Genomic DNA, 20,767 nt, shown 5'->3' with positions numbered 1-20,767 from the left:
CATTTAAGTCCCATTGACTTCATTGGGATATTAACTATGCAATATATCTCTCATTCAGTTTCACAGATTAAAACCTGGCAGTAGCAATAAATGACAACACAGAGTTCTATCAGCGGTCCCAAATGCATTGTGAAGGTAACGCTATAATAACTCTGCCCGGTAGGAGAACTTTTTATATCGCCGCGATATTGCACTGGTGAGTTGAAGTAATTCTCTCAGTCATTGATCAAGCTGTGCTATGGTGCTGGAACCTCTCTCTCCCGCCCCCTTCTTCCTTTGACAGAAAAAGATGCATATGCTTCTGCCATGCAGCAGAAAGAAATGAAGCAGAAACAAAAGTGGTCTTGGGATGATGTCATTTCAAGTTGCAAGCTTGAAGGCACAGCTCCCCGTGCTCCCCACGAGTAGGGATCTGAATATATCTCAAGCACTATTCACTTGTGCGGTTGTTATCTGCACACTTAGAAACAGCCAAACTTTTCCCATCGGTCACTACATCCCACACAATTTATGTACAGAGAGAGTTGCTTGAAAATGAGAAACCACCCACAGTGGAGAATCTGCTCTGGTTTCAACCTGGCGCTATCCAGGGTGCTGAAACCTGTGTCAAACTAGGTCCAACACCTTGGGTTTCTCCTTGAAGTCTGAAACTTGATTACATTTACTAACCTCGTGAATTCAGGGCCGCTGGGCACAAAGAAACAAGAACTCAAATCTCCCTGTGTTCCCTTCTTGCCTGGGCAGTCTACCTGTGAACAGGAGTTTCACCTCTTCAGACACATCACTCTCTACACAGAGAGAGGGACAACAGAGGAAGGCAGTCTAATCACTCCTCCCTAACTGTGTTGATAGCCACTAAGCAGAAAACTAACTAAAGAGGACTTCAGGGTCAATCTGGCTCAGTTTCTCTAAATACCACAATTTTCTTCCTGCATGTTTTTGCATATTTTGGAGGATATACATACTTTTTGTCCATGTTAGCCAGTTTATAAGGCAGTCATTGTTTTGTGTTCAGGCTATTTCTCAGAAATGGCCTGTAAGCTTTGCCAGTCTGCTCCGACTTCTTGTGAGAGGCTTTACTTTCCAAAGTCTTGGGAGGTGGTACTTCTGCTGAGACTGCTGGAGACAATAAAATTTGTCTCTGTCTATGGCCCAGAGAAGAATGGCATATTGTGTGGGGTGTGGAGGATAGTTTGAAGTCGCTTCCAAGGCATCTTAACATTGAATGTGCATAATTCCTGCTTGACAGCACTCTGTTCTCCCATGCACCATCCAGTATGTAAGTCCTCACAGCTCACCTTTCCTCCAAGGAGCAGAAGGAGACACCGCTTCCCTTCTCCCACATTATATTCACTACAACCCTCTTCATAGGTTAAAAATATTTCATGATTGGTAACCCATTCTTAAAAGCCCACAAATAGTTCACAAACAATGAGTATAAACTTTAGTAAACAGACAGGCTATTTTCATGTTTAGGGAACCAGAAAAGTGAGTGAGGATTTGGAGGAGGAGATCTGGAATAATGAGAACCAAAAAATGAAAAAAAGGATGATGACTATCATCTTATTCAATCTCCACATTGCATTTCCCATCTGTAACAGCAGATTTATCTGTTCTCTCTTTTCACACTTCTTTACAAAGAGAAATTAGAAAAAGAATTCATAATTGTGAAAGTAGATGAAGGCTACGTCTCTCAGTTTCTCTGCCTGTTTATTATGAGAGACACGGATGTGTTTCTTGTGTATTTCTTCTTAACTTCTCATGGATTACTTTGATAAACATATGTTTCTTCGTGTTTCTCAATACTTTTTTTCCTGTCACACAGACAGATGGCTTTATACTGACGCACATGAAAATATTATACTTTATAAAGCTGTCACAAGTTTCGAATGCTGATGAATCAGGAGAATCCTAGCAAAACATGTTTAAGAAGACATAGAATGAGACACTACCATGTCATGATCTCCTACCTCACCAGCACCCAGCACAGATGCCCTTCCACAGATTTTTTTCAGCAGTCTTTCTGAAAGCCGTCTGCTTTCTATGCCTTTCAATTTGCCACTCTATCAGTGTGCATATGTGTGTGTGGGGGGGTCTTCTTTTGGCTAGCCACACTAAAGCCTCCCATCAATTTGATTTTGGGATACAGCTTCTAGGCTTATATGAGTAGAGTGAAAATTAATCATTATGGTTGGGTTTTGCAAGAGGAACTGTTCATTTCAAAGTATGTGGAAACCAGACATGCAACTCGATTCTGGTATTAACTTTGGTGCATATTCATCAGCACCAAGTGGAATATTGGTGGGTGGAAAGGGCAGTGTTTCAGCTCATATTAGTTATGGAGATAAAGAGAGGCTGTACATCCCACCCGGATTTGTTATGAAGATGGTACCAAAAGGTGTGGCATAATCATAACCACCCCCTGAATTCTCTGCAGAATGGGAAAAATTAGTCACCACAGTGGTACCTCCATTGCCATTATCTCTTATATTGAGAAGGGAAAGGTACTAAGATTAACGAGTGCAATAAACATCATTACATCATGACGATGGCGATGGTGTTCTTCTCTTTCCCCCATACATCCCAACTTACATCCTACTCTTCTCCCAGTTTAGGGATACAAAACAGATTTTTAAAAATGATTTTAAAGGATTGTTACAGTTAAATAGAGTTCCAAAACACAATGGCTGAAATCCAATAGTAAGTCACAACTAAAATAGACCCATTGAATTAACGGGACTTGCAGAGGAATTATAGTTACTTATAATCTTAGAATGGCAGAACTGGAAGGGAGGCATAAGTGGGGAATCAAACTCCCAACCTCTGGTTCCACAGCAAAATACCTAAACCACTGAGCTGTCTAGCAGTTTGACTCACCAAAGCCATACTGATTCAATGGGTCTACTCCAACTGTGACTTACTACTGGATATTAGCCAATAAATTCTCATTCAAATATGGAATTGAGAAGATGAGATTCCTCTGTTCTTTGTATTCACAGGCCAGCCTTCTCTAGAGACCCACTGTCCAAACATGGAAGATGGAATAATGTCTCCCTGGGTAATTTAACTTACAACCTAAAGGTTGAGGGTTTGGGGAGGCAGTTTTTCCTTACTAGACCTACTGTTTCAAATCAGTGTGGTGCGTGCTTATGTGTAGTTCTGCTGGGAAGCGACACTCTGTGTTCTCAACCCCTGAACACACCTGTGCCCAAGGCAGCATCATGAAACAAAACACAAGCCATCACCTGAATCACATCCTATCTCTCCTCTATCATTCAGTCAAACCACAACCCATACCAGCACCAGTACAGTATATAGTTATAGGAGAGAATTTATGCCACTCATGTAGGTTGCAAATATAATGTAACTTTTCTATATCTTATCTTTCAGAGACAAGCGCTAAATACAAGTTATAGGGTGTTTGCAAACATTTAATTCCAGGTCCTGGGCAGCTGGATGATTTTAGACTACGGATGAAGCAAAAAGTATCAATTCTGTTTTCTGCTGCATTTGGGTTCTATCCAGGCATGTTCTTTGCCAATTTACATAGATCCTTCCAAAACTGACAATGTAATTCCCCCTCACTGGTACCGGCTGAACGCAAGATGAACAGCCATTCCCAACGTGGAGAAGAAGAACATGCTGCGCCCTACAGATAGGATTTTTAAAAATTACTATAAATTTTCAAAATTTGGACTACAAAACACATAATTCTTCATTCGGGAAGTTCTACCAGACACCTAAATGTGGCTCATCTGGGGAAAAAAAGGTCTAAGTTGGAAGGTTTTGAGGCTGTTAAGCGTAGCTCCAGTCAACATTCTGGTCCTGGTGCTATCTCACTGCTTTCTTTCTGAACAAAAAGTGGAGCTGTGCCTAGTTCACTCTTCAAGCCCTTGCAATTTGGCTAAGGAGGAATTTGAAACCACACCCTCCCTCCCCCCCACAAGACTTTTGTAGACTGTCTCTGTCTCTGTCTCCACCTCAAGAAGCTAACCTGGCCCTGACAATGGCCATGGGTCTTTGGGACTTAAAGGTATGTCATTTTCCAATATAGAAAAATACCTTTATTTTCCTATAAAGGTATATAATTTATTATTATTTTTCCGATAAAGGTATATAATTTTCCAAAAGGGGATGTGGTGGCACTGCAGGTTAAATCGCAGAAGCCTCTGTGCTGCAAAGTCAGAAGACCTGCAGTCGTAAGATTGAATCCATGCATCGGAGTGTGCCCCCGTCACTTGTCCCAGCTCCCACCAACCTAGCAGTTTGAAAGCATGCAAAATGCAAAAATGCAAGTAGAAAAATAGGTACCACCTCGGTGGGAAGGTAATAGCGTTCTGTGTCTAGACATGCTGGCCACATGACCATGGAAGATTGTCTTCAGACTCTTCCAACTCTATGGGTTGGAAATGGAGATCAGCACCACCGCCTAGAGTCGGACACAACTGGACAAATTGTCAAGGGGAACCTTTTTCCTTTACCTAATTTTCCAAACTACCTGCAAGACCTTGGTGCACAGCCTGAAGAAGATGAACGATCATCGAAAGCTCGCTGTCAGTTGTTTGCTTGAATTTTTTAAGTGGTCTAATAAAGGTATCACTGGCTCCTGCATTTGTATTGCTAATAATTTCTTTCTAAATAATTGAATTTTTTGTCTTCTCAAAGGCTTTCATGGCAGGTATCTGATGGTTCTTGTAGGCTTTTTGGGCTGTTTGGCCACGTTCCGAACACGGGTGGGAATGGTGGCAGTCACACATCTAAAGCCCACAGCATCACATAGCATTGAAAGTAAAACAGGGCAGATGTTTTAAAAACAGCACAGGAAAGCAAAGAAAAAGAAAGCAAAGTGTGAGGCTTATATACTTCCCCATGGAGCTTAAAGTACTCTTTGAGCAGTTTACAATTTAATTATGTAGGCTATAATTTCCCTCTTCCTCCCAGTGAGCTGGGTATTCAATTTACTGACATCAAAAGGATGGAAGGCTGAATGAACCTTAAGCCTGCTCCCTGGGACTGAACTGGGGTTGTAAGCAGAGTCTTGGTTGCAATACTGTAGTTGAACCACTACGTGATGGGGTTCAAATCCATAAAGCCAACTTTAAAAATACATTTAAAAAATAAAGCCTACTCAGATTTGTCCATTTTACCAGGTCTTGTTGCTCTTAGGAGAAAGTGCAAGTTTTTTTGTTCATACGCATCTCTTATTTTTCTGTTATTTATATCCGAACAGTGGTCATGAAGAAGGAACGTTTTATGGGAAACGTGTTGGGACTAATTAAGCTTTCCCTGTGCACTTCTAGATCACCTCCTTCTTTTCTGCTGACAGCTGAGGTGTTAGCTCATTCTCTTTAAAGGAAGTTTGCATTTTCAAGGTGTAAAGATGAGCAGCTTAAAAAGGAATAAATTTGCTTGAGTCGGATAAACTTTGACAAATGATTTCGACAGAAAGTATGTATTTCCCAATACAAGTCTTGAACAATGCATTATCTTTACAGCACAAAACAATCTTTAAAAGGCAGCTTTTGCAGGGGGTTTCCAACAGGCTACACCCTGCCCCCCAAATTGGTTTTTGATTGTGCCTTTAAAGTTTGGGATAAAGCTTCATATTTTCTCTCACGCACTCACAAACACATCTACGAAAACATAGTCGCTAACCCCATCAACTTGGCATTTAAAAAACCCCCACAACAATTGGGAATTGCCTCCTGAATTTCTGGGTGGCTCTCTGGAACCAAGAATGCTTCTTAACAAACACAACAACCAACAACACAACAGCCAGTCCTACTTGCTCGTAGGGCTGGCAAGGTTTGACATTCTCATAAGTAAATGACGAATTTCCCTACTTGAAGAAGAAGAAGGAGACGAGAGAGAGGTAGCAAGGGTGCTAACATAGAAGGGTTCTGCAGTGAATCCTACTATTGTTCCTTCATTAATTGTTTGACAAAAGTTGAATGAGTGCTCCTTCCTTTCCTTAAAATGCTGAAATGAAAATAAAAGTTGCAGCCACACAAAGCATGAAGTTAAATCAATCAAATAACAGAAGAAAACCATCAAGTTGGCCTTATGGAGCTATAGTGTACATAAGACTTCCAAGTCTTCTGAAACATCCCATATTCAAAAGGGGAGTGGATGCACCAAGATCCGTTTTATACGTAGGAGCTTGATACAGTATTGTCAACTATCTAATTGATCGATCGATTGATCTACAAATAGACAAATAATTTGCAATTTGTAATGATGATTAATGTTGGACTGTGAATGCACAATGTATGGCCCCTGATCTCTGTCAGAACTGGATTAAAATACTCTCTATGACACTCACTCAACACCAAATCATCCTCAAATGCTTTTGATTAGACAGACAGACAGACAGACAGACAGACAGACAGACAGACAGACAGACAGACGATCGATCGATCGATCGATCGATCGATCGATCGATCGATAGATAGATAGATAGATAGATAGATAGATAGATGATTGATCGATCAATCTACCATTTACTCTAAGCTTCGCTTACAGGAGAGTGGTATGCATATCAAAGTAGGTGCCTGTGTCTACCCACCCACCCACCTCTCTGCCTGCCTGCCTGCCTAACTAGATGCAAAAATAACTAAACTAAGACTACCTTACTTTGAACAGATCATGAGCAAACAAGGTTCAATGGGAGAAGACAATGATGCTAGGAAAAGCTGAAGGCCACAGGAGAAGAGGGAAATCAAATACTGTATCAGGTGGATTGACTCTGTAAAGAAAATGATGGCCTTTAGGTGGCAAGACCTGCTAAGGACAGGACCTTTTAACTCATGTAACTTGAAAGCAACTTGACAGCTAATGACAAATTTCCCTGAAATCAACTAATTTTATTCCCATTGGCCCTAAATTCAGAGAAATGAACTAATTTTCAATACACTATCTGGGCTGTTAGGCACTGATCACAAGAGATATTCTACCTATGGGCCTCACGGTTATATGTATCTTTTTACAAGCAGTGGCAACCTCCACTATTTAATCCTCCACCTCCACCTTCTTCCCTTTCCTCTTTCCTTTTTCTTTCCTATTAACCCAGTGGCATTGCTTAAGTAATTCCCGTCGACCATCAAGCTGTGAAAACGTTTTAAAAAGTCAACATAAACAGAAGGCACATTAATTTTAATATTTCTCTCTGTCTTTCTCAACCCCTAGGCTCTTCAAAAAGAAAAGAGCAAAGGTAATGCAGAAAATGAAATTATTTTTCCCAAGTACCTAACTCTCTCTCTCTCTCTCACACACACACACACACACACACACACACATGCACACACACAGTGCAAACACCCTTAAAAAACCCCACAACATTATAATTATTTTGAGGAGCAGAGGGGTGGCAGACATACTCCTACGAAGACCAAGCTATAAAACAGAGCCTTTTGACACACAGGATTGTGTGTGTGTGTGTGTGTGTGTGTGTGTGTGAAAGTGAGTGTGTGAGAGAGAACTTTCACACAACAAACATCCCCCAATACAATTGCATGCCAAATTATATGGAGCAAATGACAAAATGTCCTTCTATTTTACAGTGAAACGGTCTCCTCCCTGATTTAAACCATTAAAGGGGGGGGGAAGTCTCTTTAGAAGTAAAGTTTATATGCGTGAAATTTATAGTTAATTGGAAAATAAAAGAAAGAAAGATCTGCTCTTTGAAGCCAACAAAAACGAGACAAATAACTTTGTGGTTAATCTTCAGCAAAACTGAACAGTTAAGTAATTTGTGGCTTTCTTTGGCTGAGAACAACCCCATTTTAATATGTAAGCAATTCCTTCGCTTATACACATGGGTTGGGGGGGAGGGTAAGAGAAGAAGCAAAACTTGGAAATACAGGAAGAGCATGCCTGGATCTCACAAAGTCCTATCAGATGCCTAAGAGAAGCAACCCATCAAGGTATTATTTCTCAGTAACAGGTATTCAAAGATATGTTGCATCAGATACCACGGTGAGATACCACCATCATAACAAGGAGATATTTTTGGCTTTCTGCTGTGATCCTCAAGTGTGCAGCCATCCAGTTTTCTAACCCTACTATCTGATATGGTAAACTAGAGACCCAGTTTGTTCCACATAATGGAAAATAACAGTGAGGGCACAGAAGGGCAGTGAAAAACAACTTAAAATTAATTTATAGTTAAGAATACCTCTGTTTGTTAGTGCTGAGTGTGGCGTACTGGATAGAGTGATGGATCAGAACTCAGAAGACTTGGGTTTGTATCCCTCATTGACAATTCATAGGAGGAAAGGTTAACACAGGTAAAGCCACTCATTTAAACACCTCACTTATCTTGAAGACCCTGTTATGGCTGCTATGATTTGGATGTGGTTTCATAGTATGTATGTGAAATGAGCAAGAAGGGTTTCCCAATGTATTTAAAAGCCAATTCCTAGCTAGCACCTTATTTCCCCCCAAAATGTGTTGGATGAAAAAAAAAATCACAGGTCACGGAACTCTGTAATTTTGTTCTCCTGATTGAACCACAATTCATGTTGAACCAAGAATCCTTCTAGCGGTATTTTATGGCAACTATTAGTTGCCATAATAATGATCTTAGAACTGCAGAGCTGGATGGGACCCTATGAATCATCACGTCCAGCCCCTGTCAAGAAGGCACCATGTGTGGCATCGATCTCCCAACCTCTGCCTCCACAGCCAGAGACCTCAAACCTAGAACTATCCATTTTTTAGTGGGTGGGGAGTGTTTGGGAATTTTTTTATGTGTGTGCATGTGGGTCTGATCTCTGGGTGTCTGTGAATTTTATTGTATGGGTATACTATGTATATACTTACAATGACAATATATTTATTTGATATTTGATCCAGCAATTCTATTTTAAAGCGGAAAAAAAATCATTTTATAATCAGAACTGAGTTTGTCTTCTTCCCTTTCCTCAATCCTCTCTTGGTTTTCTCTTAAACATTCTGCTTGTTCAGGAAAAATATCCTGCTATTTGCAGATACTGTTTTTTGTTTGTTTTGTTTTTAATGGTGCATCAGAACCTGCTGGAATGAAGTATGTTTGTTTGTTTTCACAGTAGAAAGAAATGTAATCTCTTTCCTGTTTTACTTCTGGGAAAGGATGAGTTGGCCATGTTTTGGAAATCAGGACTGGAGTACAACTTGACCAGTCTTGTGCAAGGGCATTAATACATCTTGTTGGCTTTGAAACTTCATTCTGTGTTGACATTTGTTCAAGCGAAATGAGCAAGAAAGGGTTTCCCAATGTATTTAAGAGCCAATTCATAGCTAGCACCTTATTTTCCCCAAAATGTGTTGGTTGGGGGGAAAAAAAGCACAGGTCACGGAACTCTGTAATTTTGTTCTCCTGATTGAACCACAATTCATGTTGAACCAAGAATCCTTCTAGCGGTATTTTAAACCCTCTGGGGATAACAAACTCCTGTGATAAGAGGAATCTTACAACGGGTACATCCTAAGAAATGGTGAATTGCATTATTTCCTTCATCCACTTGATCCAGGTAAACAATGGTTTCTACCATGGGCTAAATTGAAATGCCAGCAGAATCAGTTCCCAGGAAACTAGGGGTATTGCCTGCTTTGTGTCCCTGCTTTCATTCATGCCAAAAAAAGGCAAGAAAAGTTACCAAGGTACAATTCAACATGCAATGAGCAGGATAGGAGATAGCAACAGAAGGAGAGAGGGGTTCCTAGACTGTTTTTTCGTAGACCGTTGACCTCCCTTCCAACCCTAGTCTAATACTCCTAAGGTCGCTGACCTCATTTGCTCCTTTGTCTCCTGATGTGAGCCCTCTCTCCTTGTAAAGGAGACAAACTTCATTCATTAGAAGAACTGAGGGCAAGCAAGGCTAGGTTTTATACAGAAGACATAAGACATAAGAAATTTATTTGTCATTGCACTCACAAGTGGGTGCAACGAAATGAGGTGCTCTTCCCCAAGGTAAAACTGGACAACACCACTACAAAAAAAAGTTAAAAATATACAAGAACAAGGAGGTTCTAACTTCTTCCCTACCACAACATACTTCCCAGAAGCAACAGAAGCTTGGCCACTTCTCTAAGTCAAGAGCCTGAGTGTGATTGCTTTCCAGCTTAGGCTCTTCTCCAGGGATCTTGATATTTTAGTAGGATGAAGCTAGTTCCCTTTGCTGCACGCTCAAACTCTGCTAATAGCTGACAGGTAGGATAGTTCTGACTTAGAGACCCTGTGTAAGGATATTTCTCCTTACCTTTCCTGCTTTCCCACATATATATATTTTTTTAAAAAAAACATGTTTTGCTAATTCTTATCTGAATATAAGTTGTGGTTGTGTGGCCCTCTTTAATGACATATTTGTATACTTCTAGTATAGTCACCTGCACATTAGCCAAAAGAAAGAAAGAAAGAAAGAAAGAAAGAAAGAAAGAAAGAAAGAAAGAAAGAAAGAAAGAAAGAAAGAAAGAAAGAAAGAAAGAAAGAAAGAAAGAAAGAAAGAAAAGGGGGAAATGCATATAATCAAAACACGACACATAGATTAATTTATATGCACAAACATAACATTTGGAGTAATCTATTTAAAATAAGTTCTCATTTACTATGAGCAGAGAAGACTGTGAGTTGTATGACTGTTGAGTCGATCTTAAGTCTGGATGGAGATAAATTCCCAACAAATAAGCAAAGAAATCAACAAACCAGTATGCATACAGAGAGAGAGAGAGAGAGAGAGAGAGAGAGAGAGGGAGAGGGAGAGGGAGAGATGCAGTTTTTCAAACAGAGGACTGCATCATGTAAAAGAGGAACATAGTCACCATATCCCTTCATATTCCCAACACATTTTGCCTTAATCCAGGGTTCTCCAAAATGGAAATCATTTTACCATCACTATTTTCGCAAAAAATGAACACATCATCTCACAGTTGGGTTTTTCCCCCCATTGTATAATGTCATATTTTAAAAATATAACAGCTAAGCATCTAATGGATGTCATGACAACCTCATCGTCCTACAATCTGTTGAGCAGATTTTGATTTTCCCACAAGTAAATTCTCTTAGGTGTGAGACACTTGGTTTCATTTTTGAAGAGCGTACCAACATAAGGAGGAAAAACAATAACTATAATTGAAACAAACTCAAACTTTTCTCAAAACACTTTTGCTTTTATGAGGAAACTTTCTTCTGAAAGTTTTATTTCTCCTCTTCGGAGAAAGAAGTCCACCTTGTAGTCTAGTCGCTGGGTTTCTTCATGCGATTCATCCTTCCGGAAGATATAATTTTCCTCACAGAATATTCCAGAATGACTCACACAAGGTATGGGATATGGTTGAAAATGGCGACTGGCAAAATGGTGGTTGTTTCCATTTACAAAAAGCAAACACAGTCTGAAGAATGCACTGCTACCGCTGAGTCCTACCCCCAGAAACATACAGGAAATTTCACTCCCCCCTTAAGAAATTGGGTAAATTCCTCTCTCAGCTCCAAAACCTTGCAGGATTTTGTGCCTACAAGTAGGGATGGAGAATGGAAATGTCAATGGTGCTTTCTGTGCCAGCTGCAATGATACATTTCAAGTTAAAATAAGGTTGGGAAAAACCTCAGTAAAGGGAAACACCATATCCTGAAAACCACAATGGAGGTGAAATGCATCCTATCTCTTTCTGAAGCCTCTTTGTAATATTAATTAACAATTTCAATGATTCAACTCATTAAGGGCTTCCCCAAAAAATGTGGGGATGTTGCTGAGCTTATGAATTATGTAAATTCATCCTAACTTTATGACTGGAGAAAGCTCATGGGAGATGATCCCATAGATGATGATGATTTGCACCGTCCAGTATTTCTCTGCCCGGCAATGTATTTAATCAACACCCGCGCCAAAACCAAAATAAACATTGTTCTTAATGGCGCAGGTGGAAGGTGGCACTTCTAGAAGTTAATGGAACACCAAATCCACCACTCTGGATGGATATCTGCAGGCTTCTAGCTTACTCCATTAGAACAGTAGCAAAATGTGTTTAATTAGCCTTCCGGTGGTCCTCACAGAAACAAGACAAAATCCAAAGGGTGAAGTGATAGGGTGATGGCTTCGACACACACACTCAGCCTGCAACAACAGTTGTGATTACTGCATATATGCTCCTATGGGCTAACGGTTTCAAGGAGGAGTGTGCCTCCTTGAGAGGGGCTGGACTCAATGATCAATGGGGTCCTTTCCTGCAGTCCTAAGATGATCTGAGATGATGATTAAAACCTACACAAAATTGCATGAGAAAAGATTGTCTTTGAACACAACAAGTTGGTTGATCTGCTTCCGGCGGTGGTTAGATTCCAACCTGCCTTTCCACTATTAAGTACTGTACAAGGCAACTTATAATGATGTTCAAACATTTGGACTCTTCTAAAGTTCAAAGAACGTACAGTATCTTATCTTATTTATTTAATTATTTGTTGTATTTATATCCCACTCTGGGTCAATTGATCAGATATCCTCCTCCTCCTCCTCTTCTTCTTCAATATTACATTTATACCCATCCTTTGTTTTTTACGAATTCAGGATTACCAGCAAAGTCTCTTCCCAAACAGCTCTGTGAGGAAGGCCAGGCTGAAACACAGTGACTAGATTCATCATCATCCAGGGAACTTACTGTCTGAACAGAAATTTGCACCCAAGTCTTTCTGTAGCTCACAGCATCCTTCCTGTGAAATCAACTTCTGAAAAGTAGTAATTCATAAGCAGAAACATTTGACTTTTATCCTTTATCCTTTTATCCAGAATATCTAATATCCATGAATTAAAGTCAGATTTTCAAAAGACAAACTTTTTTGGGTGTGTGTGTGTGTTACTTATTTGCTATCATTCTTCTTAATAGCAGCCACTTTAGGTCGGTCATTTTTCATGACACCCAACTTCTATGAAATCCCCCCCTTGATTTTGACACTGCCTAGGAGAATGTCACGACTACAACAATTTAAAATTGATTTTATTAATCCATTAAGATATAGTCAACCAGGCCCTATGGCATGAGATAGACTATAGAATTCTCAACAGTAAACAACCAACTACCACAATTCTTATTTGTAAACAGGGTATCGGTGATGGAATAGAAGAATGCAGAAACTGGAGGGGGGGAGAGAACATGTTTAGATCATCCAAGCTCTCTCTCTCTTTCTCTCCCCCCCCCTCCTGGTTTCATTTAGATAGGAAAGTCAACAATGTACAAAATAACTACCTGGGGCAACATTTGGAAATAAAAACTCCACTGAACGTCTTTATCATCCACTAAACAAAAACCAAAACCTTCCTTATCTACATGCACAGTGATATGACAGAAGTACCTATTTCATGGTAGCTTTAAGCAAATTTAAAACAAAGAAGGGTAACGTAGTCAAACATCGCACAACACACTTACTATATTCCTTGGTGTGAGGGAAACAACCAGCAGAGCATCAGCTGGTTCAGGGCCAACAAAAAAAATTATGTGTCCCTGATACTGTATTTTGCATACCAGGGAAATTTTCAAATTGCACATTTAACAAGACTCTATTATCTTGAACAATCCATAAGTGGTAATTCAAAAAATAATGATGTCTCCTTTTAAAAAAACATCTACAATCATTAATAGAAGGGGGGAAAGCCATTTGGGTATAATTTAGGTGATTTACTTAATATCAAATTACTGCAGGCACTCAAAATATTATTATTCTGTCCCTATTCCTTTGTATTTATTGTCTCCTGCAAAGTAAAGAAAATAAGCAATTCAGCTTTGTAAAACATTAGTATTGTAGACTACCGAGGGGGTGGGAGAATGAGCCAATGTACTTGCTTTCTTATTAAATTGCATCAAATAGCAGGCAGCCAATAACAGGTTAACTGCAAAATGTGTATGATGTTTTGTTCTGTTAACCATCAACTGATTTCTGCGGTGCTAAACTGATCCCGGTGTGCAACGGCACATTTTTCTACGGCCACATTGTGAATTGGATTTTCTCCTAATTATGAGACAACAATACTTATAGGTAAGAAGTGCCAATTTTTGCTCACCTGGCGGAGCCTCTCACTGACCAAGAAAAATGCAGTGCTTTAAACTTTTTTAAAAAGGTACCTCATTTATTCCACAAAAGCATAATTCAGAGACAAAGATCTTTCATTACCTGCAGTGATAGGAAAAGACAGAAGTTCTAACCTTATAAATAAACCCTTAATTACATGCACAGCCCACTCAGAAGCAAAATCATACAACATCTCTAAAGGTAAAGTTCAAGCAAACTTTAGCTGGACCCAGAAAGGACCACTGATTGCCACCCTCACCCACTTCCGATCACTTTCTCATGACTCTGGTTGCAAGGATTAAAAGCTGATCCTATAGCACCCATCATTCGGGAAAACAACTGCCTCTCTAAACGTAAGCACAACCCTTTGAGAGAGTTTCCACGCAATCCACGGTACCTTTCTCCAGAGACGAAAAAGCCCATCGGTACGCTTGCTTCCCAGATTTGCTTCCGAGTCGCTTTATTCCACGAGAGGTGCTCTAATCTCTATTCTAATCACAAAGCTAGATGCCCAAATGCAGACACAAACCATCTCTGCATTAATGTTGGCAAGCCACTGAAGGGAGCGACATAACGGCGGCAGCAAGCATGTCAATTTGTGCCTCCCACCACACACGCACAAACACACACACACACACACTTCCACAGACTCTGCATCCGTGGAACCGAGTTCCACGCTTATCCTCTGCACCATGTGTAAGAGATTGCCTTTATCTCTTCTCCTCCACCTTCTCTCCTCGCTTGCTCTTTCCTTGGAATTGTTTAAAACCCTCCTTTTCCTCCTTACCTGAAGGGCATCTCCCATGACTGCAATTAACTGCCAAGATTTCATTGTCGGCTGCAAACTGCCTTCTCCTTGTCCCTCACTGGGAGAGCGCAAGAGAAGTAAGGGAGACCAGCAAACGGCCCCCACGTGCCGCCAATATAAATGAATACAGACATCTGTCAAGCTCACGGCACACTTGCTTCCTTCCAGCTTCCCCCCCCCCTTCTGCTTGCCTTCACAACAGTCGCATCAGGTGTTACGGGGTGCACACACCTCTCTCCCTCTCCCTCTCTCAGTCTCTCTTGCGGTGGCCTCAGGAAGCACCCCAAACAAGGAGTAAAACAAAGACAGAGAAAGGGGTGAATGCACGCAGAGAGAGAAACAAAAGGGCCACTCAAGCAAGGCCTGAGCAAAGGTGGGTTTGCTTTGTTCCCCTCTTTCCTCTCCCAGATTCTCACTTTAACAGTGTGTTAAATATGCAACAGAAATGTACATGCTTTCCCCCCCCCCATCTGTTTTCCCCCATGGAGCAAGGTGCAGTTCTGTGTTTGGTTCCCTACTCTCTCTCCCTCTTTCTGTGTGTGTGTGTGTGTGTGTGTGTGTGTGTGTGTGTGTGTATGTCTCATGCACGTGTCCCTCCCTTGTTTTCCCAAGCATTAAATATGGACCACATGACAGAATAGGGCACCTTGCACAATCCTCGGTGCCTCGCACTTGACAACCAATTCTAACTCATGAGCAATGAAATATCTGAAGGCAGGATGTAAGCACTTCCAATTATTTACGCCACGTCGGCATTACTCAGTACATTTATGGGACAGCCTGTATAGCTCCCCTTACGCTAACCTATGTTGGGCATTGTCTCTCTGTGCCTGGATATATATCTATATTTATATCCTCTTTCTCCTACTGATACACAGTCAGGAGTGGGGAAGCCATTCTGCCTACCTCTTCCTCCTCCGTATGTGGTGTGTTCTGCCAAGGTACATGTGGCATTATTTATTTCCCACATCTTGCGAGAAACCCAAAGTTGCCACTCATGTCTGTTTTGTTTTGAGAAGACCAAACTACAAACCCTTGGAGTAGATGGCAAGGAGGGAAGGATTAAAAACTGGAAATTCTACACAAGACAATGTGTACTCCACATAATTGCTTTTTAAAATGACATACAGTACATACCACATAATTTTATTGGGCACATATAATGAGCCAGATATTAATGAGACTTGCACGAGTCATGACTAGAGATGAGATATTTGTATTTGGCTTCTGGGGGAGATAAATACTAACATCACTGCCACAGGTAGCCGGGGCCTCTGGACCCTCCCTCCAGAAATATCCCAGTCCACTTACCACTCGTGGCATGGCGTGGGTGGTCATTGTCATTTACACTGTGCCAATCATGGAAGAAGCCCAATGGGTTCTTCCCCGCCTCCCTGTGCTTTTGACCACTCCAGCGAGGAACGATGCACCGTGAGCACTAAGTGGACTGCCCAGTTCTTGGGGGGGGGGTCACTTGTGGCAGCAGTATTCATATTTGTCTCCCCTGGGAGATATCTCATCTCTTGTCATGATTAACATTAAATTCTGTCTTCATCAGTGGCTAGAATCCGGTTCCAGATTTATGCCCATGCAAATGTAATTGCTTAAATCATATTGGCAAATTACTCCTGATTAATAAGGTACCACAGACATTCGTAGTCTCACGCCGATTCCATAGCTTGGCACATAACTAACATTTTAGTGGCAATACAACACCATGGTTTACCCAACGACACTTACTCTGTTGAAAATCCTCAACAGGATTCTGGCCAAGAAGTCTATTATTTTATGTATGATGCCGCTTGGATCCAGGCCATACTGTACATGTCAGACAACCAATTCACAATAGTTACACCTCTCAATCTCTCTCTCTCTCGCTTTTGCTCTGTTTGTGTGTGAGAGAGAGAGACCCTTAAAGTAGAAGCCAACAACTTCAGTTTGTCTGGTGGGGTGGCAAGATTGTCTGTTCTCCAGTCATACAGACTGACACCGCTGCAAAGAAGGCAGGAAATGAATTTCGCTTTAGCCAGGTGCCCAACTCTTATTTCCGAAAACATGTATTTCAGAGTGTTAAACTGTACAACGGTCTCTGTGACCTATTTAAAATGAGAATTGCCACTTCTGAAGATTCCCAGGAGCTGCAGTTTGCCTTTTAAAACAAAAACATACAGAAAAAAACAAAGGGACCAAGAGAGAGCTTAGAGCTAGAAAAAAATGACTTGAGTACCCTGGGCAAATCCAAAATAACCGTTCCCTCCCGTGGGTCCCATGCTAAAGGATTGGGAATGGGTTAAGGGGACAATATACAGCCTTGTCGTCCTCCTTTCCCAATTTTGAACCAATCCGTTGTTCCATATCCAGTTCTAACTGTTGCTTCCTGTCCCACATATAGGTTTCTCAGGAGATGGATAAGGTGGTCAGGCACTCCCATTTCTTGAAGGACTTGCCATAGTTTGTTGTGGTCCACACAGTCAAAGGTGTTTGCATAGTCAATGAAGCAGAAGTAGATGTTTTTCTGGAACTCTCTGGCTTTCTCCATAATCCAGCGCATGTTAGCAATTTGGTCTCTAGTTCCTCTGTCCCTTCAAAATCCAAGTTGGGCTAGGAGTGTAGAAATTTGCCTGAGACGTACTTCTCTTCCTCCCCCCCCCCCGCCCAACCCGCTTTTGGCTTGCTGGACAGCCCCCTTGCTTGATTCCCCAGGGATGACTCACAGCCACACTGTTTATAGGAAGGGAACAATAGCAGGGTGCTTTGCATACGCGTGCATGCCTGAGCCCTTGTGTATTTAGGTCAGGTGCAGGCAACATCCGAGGGGCCATCTCTCTGTTGCCAGTCTCCAGCATCACAGGCAGTGTGGATCCAGAAAGTTTTCCTCCCCCTCCCCCTTTTTTTTGAAAGAGTAAATAGGAAGTCTCCAGATGTGAATCTCTTATTTTATTATTACTTTCTGTCAGAGTGAGGAAGCATTAGGTAAAACTTTGCCACGAGACTCCAAAAGCTATAGATATGCACATATTCAGTCTACATGAGCAGAAATAATAGTCTTGTTTTGATTTTTAAAGCAATTTTTAAAAACTCTTTTTTTAAAAAAATGGAGGGACATTGTTGCGGGTTTGGTGGCTTCACTAACGCCCCTGGGAGGTGCAGTCTGTGGCCCACAGCCTATAAGTGTTGTCCATCACAATCTATACACAAACTTGTTTAAACTCCTCCACTAGTTCTCCCTTGGAGACATGAAGCCCTTTTTGCAGCTGCAGCTGTCAAATCATTGGGAGTCAAAAATCACTGCTGATTTATTAAGAACTGCCATGCAGTCTAGCAACTGAGCAAGAACTTCTTCTCTCTCCCACTTTAAAAAAAAAATAGTTGGTGTGAGTACCATGTGCAGTTTATAACAAACACACACCCAGGCTTTTCAATGCTCCTTCTCTCCTTGAGGAGTGGGTACAAATGTTCTGTCTTGTCTTTGAGAAGATGGAGAGGCATAAAAATATAAAACAGTGCATCTCACCAGCTACTGGAAACTATGACTGATCAAGACCGATGGGATGTCTGAATTGTTGGGATTACAAATCCTGTAATTCTCCATTCCACACATTCTGCTTGGCGGAGGGACATCCGACAGACGTCGGATGGTAGCTCACCTGGGAGAAGGGCCTCGCGTGGAAGGCTTTGAGGCTGAGCCAGGCTTAGCTCCACCAAGCTGCCTGCTCAGAAGGAACCCTACCCTGTTGGAGTAGGAACGAGAAGCTTGGGTGGAGCCAGGCCATGTTTCGACTTGCATCGGTTGCACAAGACTGGACAGATAGGTAGGCAGGAATTACATTCAACATTGTTAAGGTTTACTCCATCTATTAATATCCAAAATTGTTTAACCCAAGGGTAGACAGAAGCTAGAAAGATGTAGATTTATGGGTGATTTGCAGAAAACTAGCGATGATTTCTCTGTTTGCGAACCACAACAAATTAAAGTACCCTACCCCCCTTTCAATTCCATTTCTTAAGAAGGATTACTTGAAGGGATGCAGGAGTGGATTTTTTTTGTTTGAAAAGGCTTGTAAGCTTGGTTCTGACGTTGGTTATGAATTCCTGGGCGAAAACTGCTCAAAGGCATCATGTTTCCAAATTCTTAGCACATGCCTGTCTTAACCATTTTTTTATACCTGACGGCAGATGACAAATCTCAGGGATCTAGTTAAAACAAAATTAAACAGAGCAGAAGCTCCTTCACATCTAACAACGTCCACCCCAGCAAAACATTTGGGCCATCACATTACTCATCCTTCCTCAAGGCCCAAACTGCACATTTATTTTTATATTTCACATTCACAGTTGCTGCTGGTGATTTTAATTTGAAATACAGTAGAGTGGGGGGGGAGGCTCAGCACACTTGAAGTTGTGGTGGATGGGTGTCATTGAGCTGGTTGGGAAGGGAGATTTTTAACTGAGATTGCTGCAGGAAGAGAAACTTATTACCTCTCCCCCTTACTATGCAAAAGGATATTTGAATTAAACATGCACACATGTAGATTAATCACAATAATGCATTCCACCTCTCATTCACTGTTATTCTGTTACTTAGCACTGCAAGGCACGAGTAGAGTAGCCCCACTGAATTAGTGGGGATTCACTGAGTCAGCTCCTCCACCGGTTCAAAGGAGCCTATTCTAGTTGCAACATATTCTAGCTTCGTTAAGCATTAAAGTAAGACCATTTGAGTCAATGGAACCTAAAAAGTTGATTCCCCATAATCTCCCACTGATTCAATGGGCCTACTTTAGCATGACTTGCTATGCTACACAACAGGATTTCATCCATTGATTTCGGTTCCTAATCTCTGTAAGCTTTGTACTCATCACGCCCTCCATCTCTTGTGTTCATTGTCATTTTCTTATCTTGATGGACCTTCATGCCCACGTCCAACGGCACAAGGCTTCCACTCTCAAAAGGAACTGGGTGTTATGCAGTGTGAGCTATGGCCTTGAAGTTAGAGAGTAGGGAAATTGTCTTGTTTTCTGCCCCCGCCCTTAGGCAAGTTGTCCACAAGCAAACCAAAATGACATTTCTGCTCATCTATCTGCAGGAGCTGCTTCCAGAGGATAGTGTTGCATTGCCTACTCTAAAGATGAGGAATGTCTCGGAAGGAAGGAAGGAAGGAAGGAAGGAAGGAAGGGAGGGAGGGAGGGAGGGAGGGAGGGAGGGAGGGAGGAAGGAAGGAAGGAAGGAAGGGAGGGAGGGAGGGAGGGAGGAAGGAAGGAAGGAAGGAAGGAAGGAAGGAAGGAAGGAAGGAAGGAAGGAAGGAAGGAAGGAAGGAAGGAAGGAAGGAAGGAAGGAAGGAAGGAAGGAAGGAAGGAAGGAAGGAAGGAAGGAAGGAAAGAGTTGATTTATGCTTTTTGCTTTTGCTCCATAAGTAGTCCATTCATGAACAACATTCAACTGCTTGGTGGGTCGTCCTATCTTAAAGGCACTGTGGTTGAAGCCAAGCTTCCTATCTGATATGAAGTGGCTGGAGTTGAAAATCTAACAATAAGCAAAAGAGAAGATGGAATTTTCTCCCTCCCTCAGCAGGAGAGTAAATTCATCCATTTAAAAAAGGTATGCCAAAATATGATGACATTGGGGGTGGGGGGAACCATGCAAAGAAACATGAACACATGAGGGCAGGATAATATTCCATAGGGGAAGGACTGAACAGGAGATTGCACTCAATGGCCTCAGCGGCCCCTTCCAAGTTCATTATTCGATGATTCTTAAGCTCCCGAATCTGATGCAAACCCAAGTTGGAAAGAGCTGGTGCTGAAAAGCAAACAAGATTCTCAACAAGATCAAACCTAGCATTGCAAGCTCAACAAATCTATACCAAGGAAACAGGACAGTGGCATGATAAACAGAGCTGTCGTTGAAGGACACAAGCTAGGTGG

The 20,767-nt window shown here is 41.5% G+C and overlaps 1 protein-coding gene and 1 long non-coding RNA gene across 29 annotated transcripts in view; one reads left to right on the top strand and one right to left on the bottom strand.

The window, feature by feature from the left end:
* The window catches only part of LOC144584711 (uncharacterized), a 10,756-nt gene extending 1,445 nt beyond the window's left edge, over nt 1-9,311 (top strand). Inside the window, exon 2 of the long non-coding RNA XR_013539138.1 lies at nt 59-9,311. This is a non-coding gene — a long non-coding RNA (uncharacterized LOC144584711). The remainder of the gene's footprint in view (nt 1-58) is intronic.
* RBFOX1 (RNA binding fox-1 homolog 1) overlaps nt 1-20,767 on the bottom strand; it is a 1,225,669-nt gene that overhangs the window by 675,682 nt on the left and 529,220 nt on the right. The window contains exon 1 of one of the 28 annotated variants that reach the window (XM_072982864.2): nt 14,823-19,979. The exons of 26 other annotated variants lie outside the window; for them this stretch is intronic. In XM_072982864.2, coding sequence (XP_072838965.2) covers nt 14,823-14,867 — 45 coding nt within the window. In that variant the 5' untranslated portion in view covers nt 14,868-19,979. Of the gene's footprint in view, nt 1-14,432; nt 14,802-14,822; nt 19,980-20,767 lie in introns of those variants that run through there. One more of the 28 variants, XM_078381461.1, reaches the window with a different exon arrangement.

This window comes from Pogona vitticeps, chromosome 13 (genome assembly GCF_051106095.1).
Source record: "Pogona vitticeps strain Pit_001003342236 chromosome 13, PviZW2.1, whole genome shotgun sequence".
Taxonomy (NCBI): Eukaryota; Metazoa; Chordata; class Lepidosauria; order Squamata; family Agamidae; genus Pogona; species Pogona vitticeps.
This window is presented reverse-complemented; position numbering and strand designations above follow the sequence as displayed.